The 19,613-nt window shown below is 41.8% G+C and overlaps 1 protein-coding gene across 4 annotated transcripts in view; it reads left to right on the forward strand.

The window, feature by feature from the left end:
• The window catches only part of cacna2d3a (calcium channel, voltage-dependent, alpha 2/delta subunit 3a), a 150,344-nt gene that overhangs the window by 13,585 nt on the left and 117,146 nt on the right, over positions 1-19,613 (forward strand). For 3 of the 4 annotated variants that reach the window (XM_026155216.2, XM_026155217.2, XM_080295139.1), the window contains exons 1-2: positions 3,265-3,767; positions 4,056-4,137. In XM_026155216.2, the coding sequence (XP_026011001.2) occupies positions 3,643-3,767; positions 4,056-4,137 (207 nt within the window). In that variant the 5' untranslated portion in view covers positions 3,265-3,642. Of the gene's footprint in view, positions 1-3,264; positions 3,768-4,055; positions 4,138-19,613 lie in introns of those variants that run through there. The other variant, XM_080295138.1, reaches the window with a different exon arrangement.

Here is a 19,613-nt window from a genome sequence, read left to right on the forward strand (position 1 = left end):
TGCTGTGTTTCATTTGTTTTCTACTTGGCCATTCCTTCCACCTACTGCATCTCCTGTTATTCACATCACAGTGCTTTTAAGTGAAATGGTCGTACTTAGTCGCTCAGTGATATTAAAACACACAATAACACACTCAAGAACTCTCTGGGAGACATTAGCTTTGTGGATAAAAACTTCCATTCACAGAGAAAAATCACTCCAACTTCCACAGCGGATATTTTCTTCATATTGTTCGGGTTTCTTGTGTTTCAGATGCTCTGTGTGATGGGTAATCTATTTACCTCGTGAAAAATGATGGTTGGATTTCTTCTCAGTCTTTTCTTTGTGCTGTAGGGCTGCCTCAATATTAATAGAAATGGGAGCAAAGTGATGAGAAACAGGAGTTAAACTCTAGTGTTTCTCTTTATTTGACTAAAAACGCAGAATACTGGAGCAGTTGTGTTTTTGCACTGTCAGGCTTTGCAGTTACTTTGCAGCTGAAATAATGTGATAAACAAAACTGCACGTCCTGTAAAATAAGAACAGTATGTTAAAAGTAAAATACGGCACACTATAATCTAACTAATATATAACTAGAAAAAGAAACAAGGCAAAATATCCTCACATTTAGTTTCTATTATAGATTGAACACCAAAAGCAGTGAATTCTGCATTTCTAATAACCTGATGTGTTTTTTGTCAGGCTCTCCGTACATTGTAAATGTACATTCCCAGTTTCTAATGTAGGTTTTCTGTTACTGTGTTGTAATAAATTGGTCTGTTTCTTCATTAAGACTGTTCATGAGAACATTTAAATACCATTAGCATTATTCACACAATGTACACAAATGTGCAGCCTAATGTGTGAAACGTACAGGGTTTTTTTCTCATGAAGGAACCTGATACCTAAAGGCGGTCATTGTCCGTTTACCTAGCCTGTTCCTCCATGGTTATCACTCCCTCGGAGTTCCTGTCTCATGGAATCTCCTTCATGCTCTTCAGTTTCCTGTTCAGGAACAGCAAACCTTCTGGTAATGATGATACGTATTAATGTGCCATCCTAGAGGAGTTAGACTACCTGTGCAACCTCTGTAGGGTTTCACGCTAATAGTAGTGACAATGATCCCAATCAAGTGCAACACTAGTGAAAAAAGCAGTCAAAACAGATGAGGAGGGAAAATGCTTCCACCTGTAAAACCATTCCTGTTTTGGGGATTGTCTCATTGCTGCCCCTCGAGTGCACCTGTTGTTCATGTCATTAACACCCAAACGCAGCTGGAACTGATTAACAACCTCCCCTGCTACTTAACTGACCAGATCAATATCCCGGTGGTTTAACTGACTTAATGTTGTAATCTGATTAAAAACATGTTCCTTTATTTATTTGAGCAGTAGTCATCTTAATTAAAGTCTCTTAACACCAGTCCATCCTTGTTGTGGAAGCACAAAGAGTTCCAATCAATGTTCAGGTTAATGTGTTGCAAGAAAATAAGTTACAAAGTGATGTGTTAAGTAACACATTGTTTGCATTAAACTAGATGCAAGCATCTGCACAGACCACATGCTGATACAAAGCTACGAACTTTTATATTATCAACTGGTAATTATGTAGCATGGCATCACAGGTCATCTTGTGGAGTAATGCAAAAGTAATGTAATGAATTGCGTAATGACTTACTCTCTCCAGAAAGTAATTAAGTAGGATAATGCATTGCTTTTTTGGAGTAGACATCAAAGTCCCGACTCCTGCGGGAAAAGTAATAAACATAACTGTTAAGTAAAAGTCATATAATGAAATCTTTCCCCATTTATGCCATTTTAACGCTTCATGTCTGTCAGTAGAACGAGCTATTAGAGTTTTTGCTTCACTAATTTACTTTTTATGTAGATTTGTCATCCTCGTGGCCAGAATCGACACAACAAGTCCCAAAGCTGACTGAATGTGACTTCCCTCTGTAACAATTATGGGTGTTTTGTATGCTTGACCCAAGCCTGCTGTTCACACTGGTGTTCGACCCATATATGTCAAAGGTGACTGTCACGGTTGACGCTGGCCAACCGTGTGGATGTGAGGAAGGAGGACCCAGGCGCAGAGCTCTGGATGCAAGCAGTGCGTTTATTTACAGCGAATGGAAAATAACAATAAATCCTCAGTGCGTTCCTGACTCCTGTGACATATCCTCTTCCCAGTGTTAGTGTTCTTTGTCCCCACTAATCAGTGTCTGAGCACCCTGTGCTCGCTGCCCTCTCGTCTCCACACTTCTCCTGGGGAGACAACAAAGAGGCAGCCGTCAGACACGCCACAATGCAGCAGAGTAAACTTACTAATTAGTCAAGAGACTAACGTGAAGCCACGCAACGAGTCAGAGAGAGCTCCACCACACTCTTAAGTAGCTCCTCCCACGAGGCTTGATCAGCTGCAGGTGTGTGTGCCAACCACCTGGCAGGGCCACACCCACCAGGCCTGAAGGTGCCTGTAAACAGGTGCTCCCAGATACACCTGCATCCACCCACCTACACACACACACACACATACCTGCACGCTGGGAGAATGAGGGATAGCAACACCAAAAACACATATAATATAATACAAGTCCATAACTGCTCAGGGACCCTGGGTCGCTGAGCAGTGACTCTTTTGTAGGCATGCAATCTTCTAAGCAACCCCTCTGCAGGGGTAGAAATAGGCTATTCAGTCAGTGTTGATCCCCCTCCTGTGGTTTGCCAGAATCCTTCCTTCTACGTGAAATGCGATCCATCACAGAGGGTCCGTTGCCTGGGGGTTCTCATCCTCTTTCACAACCCATATGCCCACACACTGCCAGAGCAGACTTATCTGGTCCTTCCCTTTTTCTACCAAGGGGCCGGACACCCCGATTTCCTGCTGTCTTTTTTTTAAAACATACACACTTTCTTTTTTTGTTCTCCCACTTTCATCAGCACTTTAGCAGTAATTCCTGCTTCAGTGAACTGGGCATACAGCGCATGACTTGATCTGACATGAAAGCTAAAGGCTATAGCTATTATAGCCCTGTGAATGAAGAAGACGGAGAACGACAGGGGCAAGTCCCAAGTATGGCGCAATTCAACAACAACAACAACAACGGCATCCTCTGTAGCCTTTCCTCAGACTGTGTGTGTGTGTGCGTTTCCGAGCGCGCACCAGAGTGCGGGAGAGAGAGAGAAAGTGAGAGAGAAGACCAGTCGCTTCATTCAATTGGAGTGGGCGTGCTCTTGTGCGCTGCATCGTTTGATGATCTCCCCGCTTCCCCCCCAGAACCTCCACTCTGTGCTCTCCGTGGCTGAGGTCGGCCAATCTAAGCGACCGAGAGGACTTTCCGTGCCGGTGAACACGAGCTCCACTTTCCGTCGCTCGGCATAGCGGGGTGCACCTCACCGGTCAGCGGGGCCACACCGCAGCACTTTGGATAACTCACATAGCTGAAGATTCTGCCGTTTGCCAAAGCGCATCGCCGCGTCCCACGCCAGCCGAACAGCTGGACATGTTACCATGAATAATTTAGTCAGTCAGCACAGGTGACTTTTAAGCTCCCCATTTTATTTTTATTTTAAAATTTGGATTCTCTGGAGGGAAAAATCTCTACGGTGGCAGCATAAGCTCAAAACTCGCTCTGAGCGCGTAGGGGCGTTATTTTTGCCCAAGATGCAGGTGGATCGGAGCGGTGTGCTTTTCAGTGCTGGGTCTACGTGGCTCCTCTTACTTTTCTCAACTCTAAGCATCAGGGTCACGGGGGTGGGAGGAACCCACCAAAGCATCCCTCCGTCTGTGTAAGTAGATGTCCTTTTACGCGAAAGTGCTGTTTCAAAGTGGTTTCAAAGCAAGACTTTATACAAAGACAAAGAAAAAACCCGGCAGTGTGTCCTCATCGCTTCAGTCTTTTATTTTATTTGAATGCACTATATATATATATATATATATATATATATATATATATATATATATATATATATATATATTACAACTTTATCTTCACTTTAATCTATTTATTTATTAACTTGTTTTTTCCCCATTTCTGGTTTGGCCTGTGCACTGTGCCTATTTTTTAATATCCGCAGGGTGAAGCTCTGGGCATCAGCGTTTGGTGGGGAGATGAAGTCCATCTCAGCAAAGTATTCTGGGTCGCAGCTGCTGCAGAAGGTGAGCTGGTTTATTAACAGAACTCAACTCTTCAGGCGTCAAAACAGAAGTACACCCTTGAAGCTTTAAACAATATTCAAATTTCCAGATGGTTTATCTTAGGTAGGTTTTTTCTTTTCTGTGAACACTAAAAGAAAGACAAGGTTGTTAAAAGAGAGTCTTTTAACAACTGTAAATATGTTTTTTATTATTTAAAAAAAAGATTTGCATTCTTGGGGAAGTACCGAGGAGTGAATATACCCAGTACACAAACTTCACTTTGTCCAAAACTGCATTGATGTGATTCTGCAGCAGACTGTTTATTTAAAAGCTTAAAATACCTTCTTTTTGAATTGTTGGGTAGATGTGAAACATAACGCTTGTGAGAGAAACTGAGTGGTGTTGGGTAATTTTCGAGTTGAGAGAAATGTCACTTTTCTGCTCTTAAACGGCAGGATGTGTGCTTTTTAGCCACTTGAGAATCAGTAATGCACTTTGACTGTGTAAGCATGGATTTAAAAGCATATTCGGAACACATGCCATTTAAATAGGTGTCATTTCTCAAGCACTGCGTTCATGCACACACACACACACACACACACACACACACACACACACACACACACACACACACACACACACACACACACACACACACTGTCAGAAAAAAAAGCATTAAGCTATATTTCTCACACATGTAACACCCCCTTACCTCTTTTTATGCCTCTCTGCAATCTCTTTTCGGCGCTCTTCCACTCTGCTTTGTGGCATTAATGCAAGATTCGAGTTATGATGGAATGCAAATTTCCCTAATGGAGGACCACTTTATGAAGCTTGAGTTAAAACTGGCTAATGGATAATTAGTGGATAAAAGGCCAAGTTGAAACTAACCTCTCAGTGGGCAGTCAGACAAAATGCTACACATGTGGCCACAATCTCAGGACTCTGCTGGGTGCAAAGGACCACCCTGCTGTAAGGTGTCACACAGGCCAGGGTGGAGGTCTGACGTGGAGTAAAGAAAACGGGAGCCGCGTGTGTCATGTACAGTTCCACGCCCAACGTACGTGGCCACACACTTCATATTCATGTGCGCAGTCACATCGTTATACGTGGGCCTACAGCATGGATTTCATCAGCAGCTGATAAGGCAGCTGACTGGTGTTATCTTTTTGACAGGATAAAAACTGTTCCCCCTTTTCATCTTTTTTTTTTCTGCCTCCAAAAAGAAGATAACCCTCCTACAGAGTAATGACCTCTTTATGAAATGCAAATTAAGGCCTCTGGGTTAATTGAGCAAAGAACAGACTTGGCGACCACTTTGTCAGGAAAGTGCATTTTCCACACTAAACTGTTATGATGCAATTGTGTCCACATGCACAGTCCCACAGGATGTGCAGGATGTGTAAATGCACACATACATACACACCTGTAAGTTTTGCTAACAAGTCACATCATCCCATCTATTATGCCATGTTGTGTGTCCAGTCTAGTCCAATAGCCTTTGTCCAGGAATGCTGAGAAGGGAGCACATGTACCTTGAGGGCACATATGCTTTTAAATAAGCAGAAAGAATGAAGCATGTACACTGTTGTACACTGAGACGAGGATGGTAGTGAAGAGAAAAGACCAAAACGTGCGTGTGTTTTTCCCCCAGGCAGAGGACAGATGGACTCAGCCTCTCTTCAGTTATCTTTCTGACCCTAGCGTAACTAAACTCCCTTGGAAATGACGATACTTCTGTATGAGTCGCACACATGCCGCTTTTTCGGTTCAGCACCATCTTCGCCATCAAACCAGCACGAAGAAAGAAATAGTTTCTAGTGGACAAATTGCAAATTTTAAAGTTTCCTAATTACTTTGTTGCACAGAATATAATCTAAACAGTACGCTAATCTTAATTACCCTGGCACAGAAGTACCATGAAGAGGAAATAGTGCTCAGCGGCATTTACACTTTGTTTTTTAACAGTTTTGTGTTGCACCTATTGTGCTTCATGCTGCTTCCTTGTGTGTCAAATTAAAATGCCGCTAATTGAATTCGATACTTCCTTTGTGTTGACTCTGCTTTAATTTGATGCTTGATTTGACTTCCTATTTAATCTTCCTTAATAAGAGATATTCTACAGAAGTGCACAAGTGTTGTTAATCATAATTAATAGTACAAAGCCTAGAAACAGTTAACTTAATTCCTGCTTAATTAACTGAGTAACAGCCCTAATTCAAATACGCTAGTATACTAAATTAATATTGCCAGAAATAATTCACATAGATCTTTTCAGTAATTTCAGTGAGAATAAAAGCAGAATAATTTTTAAATATGTTTATGACTTGGGTGACTTTTTAGTATGATTCTCAAAAGGATTTGAGCTTCATCAATTCAAATCCATTTGAGAAATTTCAACTTTAGTGCAAAGACACTGATTTGTTGGGAATAAAATCAGTTGGGAGCAGATTTTTCTTTTGTCCTTCTTCTGCGGTTCTGATCTGTCATCCCTTCCCACGCCATCGCTCCCTTCCTATATCCATCGGAAACAGCTCTTGTTTCAAGGTTATACCAGTCAGGACACGTGTGTGTGTGTGTGTGTGTGTGTGTGTGTGTGTGTGTGTGTGTGCTTGTGTGAAGAAGAAAAAAAGCTATGATCAATAATGCCTTCGGTCTGTTACAAATCCAGTATTAGCGACTCATCTTCTCATATGCATACTAGCGGTGCATGTTCAGCGCAGTGTAGCTGTATTCGCACACACAGATATAAAGGAAAGGAGATTTCTGTTGGAGACACATTAACCATCTCCCACTGATAGTTAGAATTAGCTCTGTGTGTTTTACCCTCTTCACTGCTATTTTGTTGAGATCTTTAATTTCATGTATCATTGAGCAACCTGTCTATAAGAGCCAGGCTGGCTGCGATGGCTGTGTCTGTGTGCGTGTTGTTGGCTGGCTGGACCAGTTTTCAGCTCGCTGATGTTATGGCTTTCTGGAATCAGAGAAGTGGGACATTATGCGAGGCTGAAATAACTTCAAGCCTTTTGGTAATGGAAGATACAAGAAAAATGATCAGGCAGCAGGATTGCACGTCTGCGATCCTATTTTTAAAAGCATAAGCTGAATCTGAGAGCGAGGAGTAGGCAACAGGGTACGTGCTTGCACCGTGTGCGTTAAGTTAGCATACCTAAAGTACGTTAAGCGTGCTCAGTCGCACATGCACACACCATCTCTCACACAGAGGCACATACGCAGAGAAAAAGAGCAGAGGGTGACGTGAAGGTGTAATGATGTGTGACAAGGCTACGCTGGAACCGATTTGCTTGGGTGGGGAAGAAGAGTGTGCGTGTCTGTGTGTGGGTGCACATATAGTTTTTTTATGCAACGATGCCACATCATTTACTCTTACAGAAGGGCTTAATGGTTTAAGGCACTGGCATGTCAGTTGACAAGAATCCTCAAGAATGAGTTGAATAAGACCGAGCTAAGTGGCTCCTCAAAAAGAAAATAGTTGTTAAGTTCTCCAGTCAAACGTGCTCCACGTGTGTCTCTGAAATCGAGAGAAAAGGTTAAGGAGGATAAAAAACAGCAAAAAATTTGTTTTGCTGGGATTATTTCAATTATCTTAACAGAATTCATTTAATTGATGGATGGACTAATCTTCAAGGAAGATGAAATATGTGTTTATATGATATAGTGACAGTGTTCATCTTGTAGTTTCCATCCCAGCAGCGCACACCGTGCAAAGCTTTTCTTAAATCTCCTTATTTTGGTGAAGTATTGTCAATAAGAACGTTTGGAAATTAAAACTTTCCAGTTTGATATTTACAAAACAAATACGACATGTGATTAAATGCTATCATACATCGGTCAATTCTGCTTTGTATACACTTGTATTACAAGCCAGTACTAAGCGGTTTATTTGACATAAGCTTTCAGAAATCTAACGAACACATTAATAAAAACACAAATGATCATTTATGTCATTCGGTGCCATATCAGGATCTTCTGAAGGATGTTTTACAACTTGTAGAAAAAATTCTGGTTTTATTTCAAATTAAGATTTTAGTCACACTAACCAGTTTTAACAGCACGACTAATTGCCTGCTTTTGAAATGGAAATGATTCGATATATATGTATATTTAAATATATATTTTTAAACCCTCATTTCAAATTAATTACTTATTTGGAGGACAGCATGACTGACTATAACTTATATAATTTAAATTTCATTTAGCATTTTTTATTTATTCTACAAATGTTGTGTAATTTTCATTTTAAATAAAAGAAGAAGAACCTTTTTTCATACATAAATGAACGTTTCTATGTTTACAAAGCAAACGGTCTCTTTGTTAGCAGCGGGTCTGTTGCTAAAGTGGGAATGAAATTCTTAATACACCCAACGGGTCTTCCAATAGCCATAGTTCTCTTTTTGGAATTTTATGGAGAGATTTTAAATTCTGCAAATGCACCCAAATTACACATTGGATAATAACAAGTATCTATAACTGTGACTACGTTATATATTAAGCTGCAGAAATTAAGGGCCATGGTAATTATCCTTCAGAATTACATTTGTAGATAAAGCTTTAAAACAGCATTTAGATATGTGAATATTATCAGCTTGTTTTATAAACTTTGAAAAATGTCCTGAGGTGTGTGGCCTGACTAAAGCTTTTCTAAAATTGTGGCTCATGTAAGTTTTCACTTGACTATCAAAAAACAGAAGAAAAAATACTTATTTTGAAGAGCACTTTTATTTTTGTCTCTTTTTGCCCTTTATTTGACTTTCTATTTCTATGTGCATGCGTGTGTGTGCGTGTGTTTATGGTTGAAGTATGCATGATGGTGCCAGTCTGCTGCCAAGGGTGGGTGATGACTGAGGCGTTCCAGTGTAACACGGTGTCAGTGAGGGGGAGACGGCTGCAGATTAGATTTAGCTTTGGGAAAATTGAATAGCTGTCAGGTTTGGTTCAGCATGGCTGGCAATGAGGTGAGAGAAGGGAGTGTGTAAGGGTGTGTACTGATGACTGTCCCGCTTTCCCTTACCTCCCCCAACCCTCCCATCTCTTTCCTCGCTTCCCTCTCCCACCCTCACTTGTTCTCATTGACCAAAGTGTGATCTTGCTAAATTTGACTCCTTCGCTGCTCCTAGATGGCAAGAGGTGAGAAAGTGATGTGTGTGTGTGTGTGTGGGTGGACAGGTCTGAATACCCCTGTGAGGACCAGTTTGAGTTTCAGATCAGGGGAAGGCATTTTAGAAGAAGCGAGGACCTTTTCCCTCAGTTTTCCCTTTTTCACACCCTGCAAACAGCTTTTTGAAGGATAAGGCTTGGTGTTATGGTTAAGACTAGAATTGGCTCAGGGCATAGACAGTATAAGAAATGGATGTAGCTGCAGTGACATCATCCACTGGTTTATCCTGTTATGAAGCCACAGTCTTGTTGTCCCATAGCTTTTCCCTATGCCTGGCAAATCCATATTCAATCCATAATAATTTGTTCAATATATTCACTATACATCCTCCTTCATCTCACCTATGTCCAAATCATCTCCACCTTGCTTCTCTAATTTTGTCTCCAAACTACTCATCCTGAGCTAAAATAAACTGCCCGTTGGCACAGGAAAAAGTATGTATAGGTAAAGCTAGAAGGAACAACACAATCTAACAAGCGATATCTTCTGATGAGGAATAAAGGGAATAGTGCCATAGCTACTAACTTTCTATGTTAAAACAGCAACACACAGTCATTAGTGTGAGATGCTGAAAGTGAAGCCAACGTCGCACTGCCAAGAACTGCTGTTCCTTGAATGGCCACTTGAGATTGGCGCCAAATTGAGGCACTCCGTGTCTGTAGCGCTGGTGACTTGTTTAATTATTTTAATCCAGTTCTGTGACACAGTATATAGATTCCTGCACTGACACCATGCCCTAGGAACCTGTGCTATAGTTTTAGTGAGTGGAATTTCAGTATTTTATTTGTGACCCTATCAGATAATTAGAAGATAACTGCGTCTGTGCAATGCATTCATCACACTACAGATGCACCTTTGTTGCCAAACTAGTATTAACTTGAACTATATGCTCGACCCTCCCACCTGAATATGGCAACTAGCTTAAAAAATGCTTTATAAGAAATCATGCTCACTTGGTCCATTTTTCTATGCAAATAAGGGTCTGGATTCATAAATCTGTTAGAATTACTTGTGAATAATAATACAGACAGTCCCTCTTAAATGAATTTTATTTCCCTGCAGTCTGGCCACAGCCTCAGCTGATTGTTAAGGTTAGGTTAAAGGACTAGCCTCTGTGAATGTCCTCACAAAGATAGATATGTAAAGGTGTGTGTAAGCGAGGAAGAGGAAGAGCAGGAGAAGAAAGAGGAATGCCGTGTCACAGAGTTAATTACAGCGTTAGCTGACAGGAGTGAAGCCTGTGCTGCTATCCTTTCATGTCCTAGCTGGCCTGCTTTAGCCAACACAGCCACTCACTCATACTGTAATTAGTGCTTTGTTGGTGAGAAAAGCTTGAGAAAGCCACTATGAATCAAACACCCTTTCTTTACTGTAGAGAGCTCAGGAGCAAGCAGTGAGGTCCCTTTGCTACCAGATTAAAGAACTTAAATTCTTAAAGAGCTAAACTGCTGACATTGTATTTGTGAGCTTAGAAAAGTCAAGTGCCTTTTGATGGCTTGTTGTGTGGTTTTTGTGAGTTTTCCCCAAATTCTCTCCAAGTTGATTTATAAAATTTATCTGTATATATATTTGATTTAGTTGCTGATTTACATTTGCAAAGAAGCTAATTTTTGTGTCCAGTTCCTGACATTTCCGCCAGAGATGGACAAACAAACATATACACACCTAGTGTTTGCTTGGTGCTGCTGGGATGATGAATGTGAACTTTGAAGATAAATATCCACTGTCATCGGCGGCTCAGCTCTGCCTCTGTTGCCCTGCAGATAAAGAGGATCTCACTGTGGCTGCACAGGACATTAATGAACACACACACAGATTAGTGTAATTATGACAGATTGTTCACCTGGCGTGCACCAGACTCAACTGCATACAGAGAGTAAAGATTAGCCAACTTGGTAAAGGGGTGGAACTAGTACTATTAAGCACATTAAGGCGCGCAGCACCGTGTGAAGGACTGTCTGTGATTTGCAGCTGTCGACATCAATCACATAGCCTTTTGTCTGGATCCACCCTGCATGCTGTAGGTAAGGATTGCTCTTATAAAGAAATGCTGTCAATAGGAAAATGAACATCGTTGTCATTATAGCTGCGCCATCAATCACAAATCCCTCCACGTATGTGTCTATGTGTCCTAAACTGCTGCATGCTCAGGTCATTCTACGTATTCATTATACTTTCTTTCTTTCTTTCACTTTTGTGGCTTTCACCTTTCTGTCAACTCTTTCCTTTGTCAATATTTTCACCCATGCGTTTATGCACTTCTTTGCATCTCCCTCAGTTAATCTTCTCTCCTTCCCTCTCGCCTTTTCTCTCAAAGTCTCTCGACTCCCTCCATCCCTCTGCTTTAATAATGGATAGGATGCAGCTACAGCACTACAGTAGTGCTGTAGCTACAGCTACAGCACTACATGGAAGCCGATCTTGGGACACCGCAGTGTTCGGAGCAAGTGTTAAGCCCACACCTGCAAAAATAGTTCCGCTGGCTGTAGCAGAGGTGGGACCAAGTCATTGTTTTGCAAGTCTCAAGTAAGTCTCAAGTCTTTATCCTCAAGTCTCAAGTCAAGTCTCAAGTAATGTCAGGCAAGTCAGAGTCGAGTCTCAAGTCACTGGTGTAAAAGTCCAAGTCAAGTCACAAGTCTGAAACTTTGAATTTCAAGTCCTTTCGAGTCTTTAAAAACCCCCCGAAAAAAAGCATGTTGCAGTTATGCTAAATGTAAATATTAGACCATGTAATTTTAAAATCTGTGTTTTTCTCAACACATGACAAAATAGTGAACTTAGAAAATATACACAAATTGTGAAATTGCACCTCTTTAAAATGCAGCTCAATTAAACCTAGCTCCAAGAATAATTTTCACCGACAGTTCTGAGATAAGCTGCATGTTATTCTTGGATGCGGTTGTAGGACCGGCTTTAAAATCGCATGACAAAAATATCATACATAAATAAATGATATTTTAAAAAATATATAATTTTAAAAAAAACTGCATCACCAACGTAGCCTGGACAACATTTGCTAGTTAGATGAAGTCAGCTATCTCATCTTAGCATATTTATATGCATATTTATAATCATACGGTTCTTGGAGTGAGTGCATACACTCATGAAGTTTAGTAACTTCAGGTCACTGCAACAAGCCCAGGTACAGTTTACCGACGGATGGGTGCAGGACCTTGAAATGCACCGTGTAGAACGAAAGACCATCGTACATATCATAAGTTTACCAGTCTCACAAATCGTCGTCATAAATACACATTCGTTAACCGTTTATTAATAGGACCTTTGAGCTCAACGGTAATTAATTAGCAGTGGAAATAATTTCTGGTACCCATCACAGAAATGTAGCAGTGACAATAATATTGTATGCTGTAATCGCACTGGACAATTAGTGATACAAAAAACCTGTTTTATCCTGTGAATAAAAGTATATGTTTTTGTCAATGTACCATAATAACAGAAGCGAAACGCAATATTGTGTCAGGACAATTCACTATTTATGCACAATAAATAAAGGAGCATAGCGCGACAATTTCTGTTCAGCGCCAGACTTGCTTGTAACCTATATCACCAATTATGTTATGAAAATGACGTATTAACTACTAAAAAACACTGACCTTCGTGGAAATGCTTGGAGCAGACTAACCTGTGAGCTGGAGGGTTCTGGGACGTTATATTTGATCTTTGAATGGCTGCAATCCAGTCGCCTCTTTTTACTTCGGAAACATGGCTCGAACAATTTCTCTTCAACGACGTAATCCGATAACAACCGATCTCTTTACCCGTCGGCTTCCCGTGGCTGTCATGCGACTGGCTATTGCAGTTAATAATACAACAGCTTCTTGACATTTTTGTGTTTCTTTTTATCGCTGTGTGACTGATTTCAATTGAAAGCCTGCGTGCGCTAGTACCGCTTGACCGCTTGCCACGAGTTCCCAGAATCCTTTGCGGTTCTACCCGTGAATGACGTCACATTTTCAATCTCTATATAATATGCATGTTAAATTTTATATTTGGGGTAAAATATCAAGTCTTTTCAAGTAAACCGGTTCAAGTCCAATTCAAGTCCCAAGTCATTGGTGTAAAAGTCCAAGTCAAGTCACAAGTCTTAGAACATTTTTTCAAGTCAAGTCTAAAGTCATAAAATTAATGACTCGAGTCTGACTCGAGTCCAAGTCATGTGACTCGAGTCCACACCTCTGGGCTGTAGCACAACGCCCTGCACTCGGTGCTCTTGCTGACAGCTTTTGTCCCAAGTCACCCTTTTGCTTCTACTTCAGCTGTGCGAACTTACACACACCCACATAAACACATTTAGTTTTACTGTGCTCTATGGAGTCCTTCAACACGCCCTGTTTGTACAACACTTCTTATAGACTGTAAGAGCGCTGCCAACTCCGGCTCAGTGGGACAGCAGTGGCCCCTCCTCATCATGACCTTCACCTGCACTTGCAAGCAACTAACACATGCACACAACGCAGGGTGGAGGAGTACAGTTGTAACTGAATAGCAATGTAGCAACACACATGAGTATTATTAACAGATCTTGTCTGATATGCATACTAAAACCCGTGCATATACGTCATTAAATGTATTATAACTTCCCTGTGTGTTAGTGTAACGGAACAGTAATAGTGACGCATACATTAAATGACTACAGTAAATTAGCAGTGCCTAATGTGCGGATGGCATAGAGGCAATGCTGAGCAGCAAGCAGTGACGAACGATTACTTGCATAGGACACTGGGGATCAGTATCAATCAATCCTGACCTGTATTGATTACATGGTGTTGTTTGGCATGGAACAAAGACAGAAGACATCAGAATAATATAGAGCACAACTAAGTACCTCAGACTGCAGCACCACATCCATAAAGTGAGAATTTAAATTCCATTGCTAGGTGTGAGAGTTTGTGATGAAATTAAGACGATGCAATAAGCTATGAGACAGCTGATTAGACCAGATGTTAGACACTGGATCAAATCAATGATGTCAATAATAATGATCACTTTCAGAATAAATGTGTGTTGAAATCAATGCTGTGTGTGATGTATCTTTTTAATATGACAAAATGTTTTGTTGTGAATTTATTTGCCATTTTTGAAACTTTCTGAGGGCTATGATGACCATATTTTCTCTCTACTGTTATCTGTTTGCTTGTTTGCAAATAAAAGGTAATGCTGTCATGAACAAATAGCCAAATATACGGTCGAACACCTTGATGCTGAACTGATGGTGCAGCACTGTTAGATGTGCTCGGAGGAAAGTTAGACTTGTTTGTACACTTACCAAGTGGCTATTTTGTAACCCTTATCAGAAGCTTTTAAATACTAGTTGTATTAATGTGGCTTAAATATGAAATAATCTAATTATTTCATAATCAAGCTACCTGAAATTCGCATGTCTTTAAAAAGTTAATATTTAAAGTTAATATTTGCAGGCTATCAGAATCAAAACTTTGCAGGCATTTGGTAGGTCATCGTTGTTTTGTTCTATCTTGCTAAACAATTTTGTGTTACTGAACACAATTCCTGGTTCTTTGATGACAGAGTGAGGTGTATCACTATGGGAACTGCCTTGGCGTGACCAACTACAGAAGCTCATATGACACCATATCTGTCCATGTTCATCCTAACACAGCCAACCAGCCCCTCCTCATTCTAAGCAGTGCTCAAGCAGGGAGGGAAGTGTTGGTGAAACACCTCACTCTGCTATCAAAGAACACTCTTTTTCTCACTATGGGAGATGTAGCTCACTCCAAGATTGTGCCAGCCCTCTGAAGCTATGCTCCGGCACTACTCGAGGATCTCAGATCCTGGACCCGAGGCACTAGATTCCAGCAATGCCTGAGCCAGGGATGACAGTGCAGCAACATCCAGCTTATTAAAACACACAAATGTCTGTAGTCGAGCTTGCTGCCGGAAATTTGCAGCAATTGGACTGACACATCTCCGTGTAAAACCCAGGATGGTGGGAAATGCTAGCAGCTCTGCTGTGGATCACCGGGATGATATATCCATCACCAAAGGTTGGGTTGGGTCTCAAACATGCTTTAGTGAATCCAGGATCCATGTGCAAACAAGAGAGTTAAATTGAATGAGTCTGTCATTCATTAACTCGCTTGGCTGTGGTTAGAGCCAACAGCGGAGCAGTTTTAAGAGAAACTTCAACCTGGTGTGGGTGAGGATGGTGTATCTCCCTGTGCACCTAAGACAGAAACCCCTGTGATTGGGAGTGGCCTTGGCTCATCCGTTAGAAGCTGAATGATTCTGCTATCCAGTGTTTGGATGGCCACTGTGGAGCTATTAAAATTAGTGACAGCCCCTGATCCCTCACTCTGATTAATGCTGGAGAGATCGGGCTGAGCAGGGGAAAGCATAATGCAGTGTGTTTGGCCATGGGTGGGCCAGCGGATCCACGAACCGCGGGGCATCTGCGTCTAACAGGAAGAAAATCACTGGACAGTTTGTGTTTTAGAGATCTACGGAAGCCTGGCTCTATCTCTGCCATATCTGCTCCATAACCTGCAGGTGCAGTCTCCATTCTCCGAACAGTGTGTACAGAATACCTGGCACGTGAGTGGCTTAAAAGGTGAAGAGCCATGTGCTACGGCAACTGTGGAGTTGTCTGTTTTCACTAAAACATGTTGCCCCCGGAGACATGGCAGAAAGTGCTTCAATGAGCACTGTGCGGAGCTCCAGCACATTTATGTGAGCCATCATGATTCCAGCCTAACCTGACAGAGATGCATCTGTGGTCAGAGTCACCAAAAGCCGGTGGATTCCTCCATGGCCGGAGAGTCACGATACATAACGGTGTTATTTTTACACTGTGACCGAGATTGGCGGTGAGGGCACACCCGTAGAGATGTGATACACCGATGAAAATTCCTCATCATAAGCAGCCCCGAATGCAAATCAAATATTACCGAGGCCATGAGGCCGAGACAGAGTTTGAATCGCATGTTATTTTCCCCAGCTGAAAAAGGGAGAGACAGTGACTGAAGGATACGAGCTTCCATTCTGAAAGTGTGACGCGATAAGAGATGGAGTCTTAACCCCGGGTACTGTGTACACTATCCGGTCTCCAAGTAGCTCTTTTCCAGGTTCACTGTGAAACCAAGGCCGGTGAGCTGATTCACGGCACCAGAGCCTCTGATCTGCTCTTGTTTTTCTTTTGAAATTGGTGGTGGGGGGCTGCCCTTGGTAAACCGCCAGGTTACAGGAATGCACACTTTATTTCCTTTGTTACCCCCCAAACACAATAAAGTGTCTGATGACCCTGGGCTGTACTTGGTGACACTGACAAAGTGCTTAGGAGAGCTTGGTGTGAATTGTCCAAGAGTCTCCCTCCCTGAACTAGAGGAGATGGGGACTGAGAGAGTGCTGCTGGTGAACTGGGGACTTCTGAGTGATTTGGTTACTCCTTCCAACACCTTCCTTCTCTTTGGGGGGAAGAGAGGAGGGACACAGAATGTTGCTGGCATGCTAGGCTGAACGTTTCTTTTTCTGTTTCTGGGTGTGATGGTTTGCTCTTTGCAGCAGCTGCTGCACAGGAATGCTTGCAGCAAGGTCTACCTTGATCTGGCGGACCTCCTGTCTACATTCTGGCCCCACTCTGCCTACCCCTCACAGCTGCTGCTAGTAGGAGCCTCTTGCCATCAAACAGGTCGCATTCTGCCCTTATAGCATCCTGGGCTGTTGGCCTTGGAATATCAAGCTTGGCAGTAGCCAATTTATTCAACTTCGGCTCCACTTCGTGGCCTAGACTCCTGGTGTCCTCCAGGTTGTGGAAGGCAGAGTTGTCGCCACCCAGCTTGCCCATGTTTTGGTCGAGGAGGTCCTCGAACAATGGGGGCAAGAGTGAGGACTCTTATTCCTTAATGTCCATCCAGCTCGTGGTGGACGGGGGGTTGGCATGTTTAGTGCCCTGTAACGTGTTAGCCCGAGTTACACAAACATCAGCTGCCTTGTTAACTTAAACCAGGAACTGCTGGAACAGCTCACCTTGACATGATTGCTGTTCCACAGTGTGTAACTATAAGTGCACTTCTTTCGAAGGACTCAGCACAATCCAGACTGGAACTAGAAAACTGCATTCGGCAGTGTACTCTTCTACAGGACACCTGAGAACTGTTAAGCAGCTAACCAAGTTAGTCTGGGTGTGCTGAGGAAGCTCAAAGTAAGAAGAAAGGGAGAATGAGTAAGGAGGGCCGGCTGTGTTACAAAGAGGGGGTGGCGCCCTGATCATGGCCCGACAGGGCTGTCATAGACAGACGTGGTGTCACTGGAGCTTCTGTAGTTGGTCACACCAATGTGATTCCCATAGTGAAACAGAGCGAAGTTATAAAAAAGGACTTATTTTTACAGACAAGATTAATTGTACTTTATTAGACCTTTCAAGTGTTCAGGTGAAGTGTCTATATAAGGTCCCCAAGGTTTGCTGAACCAAAAAAAAGAAATTACTAGCAACATTAGCATGTTGTACTGCAGCTTGATGTTATGTCAAATTTGAGCAGCAAAACTGAATATCATGCTATAAATAAAAGCTGATGCTTGTAGCAACACACAGAGGAGTAATATCTTATGAAAAACACTTAATATTATATGATATTTTTATGTAGTATTTTTTAATTCAATTTTGAAAGCTTCATTTGTTAAAATGATTTGCTGTTATATTGAAAAACATATATAACATATATATAAAATAGATGAATAATATAGATAGAATAAATATATAAAAAAATAGATGGTGCCGCGCTGTATGCAAGCATTGTCCATGTGAGAAGTTCATGGGCTACAGTGTTGCCAGCTAAGACAAACAAGAACTGAAAAACACATGATGAATATGTTTTAAAACAATGTTTGTGGCATTCTGGTTACATGGTCCTTAACACTGTGGATATACTGACGTCATGCATGCCCACATGTAGCCCACAAAGCAGGCACCATCTCAGTGCTAGCAAAAGCAGTTTACTCTGTGATGCGCATATATCTCATCCCAGTGCGCTCCTGGGAAATGATGTGGAACAAGATCTTCAGGTCGCATTAGCGTGACAGTGATGTTTGCCATTGCAACTGCAATCTGTCAAATCTTTCAAACCCAGGTAGCTGCATGTTTTAGAGGCTGGCAAAAGACTCGGGCACTGGAGACTCTGTGCTTCTACTGTAAATATGGAGTGATTTGTAGACTTTGTATATATTGTTTAACCCAGTCATTTGAGCACAGTACAACATCATTAGCTTATGTTCAACACTTACATCAAATTGTTCATTATGTTTATGTGTTCAGTTCAACTTCATGGTGTCTGCTGATAAATGTTCTGCGGTTCTCAGCAGTATTCTTGCCAGCCGTATGTGGTACATTTACCCCCCCCCTTTTTTTCTTTGTGAGGGCTTCAAAGCAAACTCAAATGAAACTGCAGTCCAGAAAGTGTAATAAAGCTCCACTTGCAAGGATGAATATTGCCTTTATATATCCACCACAATGTTTTGCTCTCTCATTCCACTTTCACGCTAGCTGCTGCTGAAATCAATCTGAGGCTGTGAAAATACAGAGAGTGGAATTGGGAAGCAGCAGGCCACATTGTATGTGTTGCTAAGCATGAAAAATATTTTCCAGGACTTTGTTGAAACCAACTCAATTCAAGCATGTACAGATAGGTGGTGGACTATTAATCAGTTTTGTGTGATCAGATTAGACCTGCTTCTGGTGCCGTTGTGCTTCTGGTGAACTGTATCATGCTTCCCAAAAAAGAGTGAAGATTATGTATCCTTGTACTTATACGGTTTAACGCAAAGGCTGCATTTTCTTCAAAAATGCATTAAATTGGGGGCAGATATGTTTTCACGCTGGCTTAGATTAGCCAGGAGCTTCTGTTTTTCTGTGTGTGTGTGTGTAGGTTGTGGGTACACCACAATGGTGTGGCATGTGAGGACAGTGAAAGATGTCGGTCATTAGAGAGAGCTCAGATTTGGCACCCACTACGCGGGGCAATGGTGCATACCTAACAGACGCAGTGCACCCTGGGACAAACTCCTGAGCATCTCTACCAGCTACGCCATAAGGCCTTATGTGTGTGTTTGTGTTGGTGTACAGCTGTTCTTCTCAGTAGCCTCCAGGCAGCTTTTAAACACTGTGTGAATGCAGCACACAGTCAGGAGGTGCTGCTGGATTGCTTGTGTTGAAGTAGCTATATGTAAAAATAACACAAGACAACTTTCTGTGCATTTTATAGATGTCGAATCACTTAAAACAATATTAATCATCTCTACTTCTAAAGTGCTCATTTAAGGTACAATTCAAAGTTTTAAAAAGAAA

Source organism: Astatotilapia calliptera, chromosome 20 (assembly GCF_964374335.1).
Source record: "Astatotilapia calliptera chromosome 20, fAstCal68.1, whole genome shotgun sequence".
Taxonomy (NCBI): Eukaryota; Metazoa; Chordata; class Actinopteri; order Cichliformes; family Cichlidae; genus Astatotilapia; species Astatotilapia calliptera.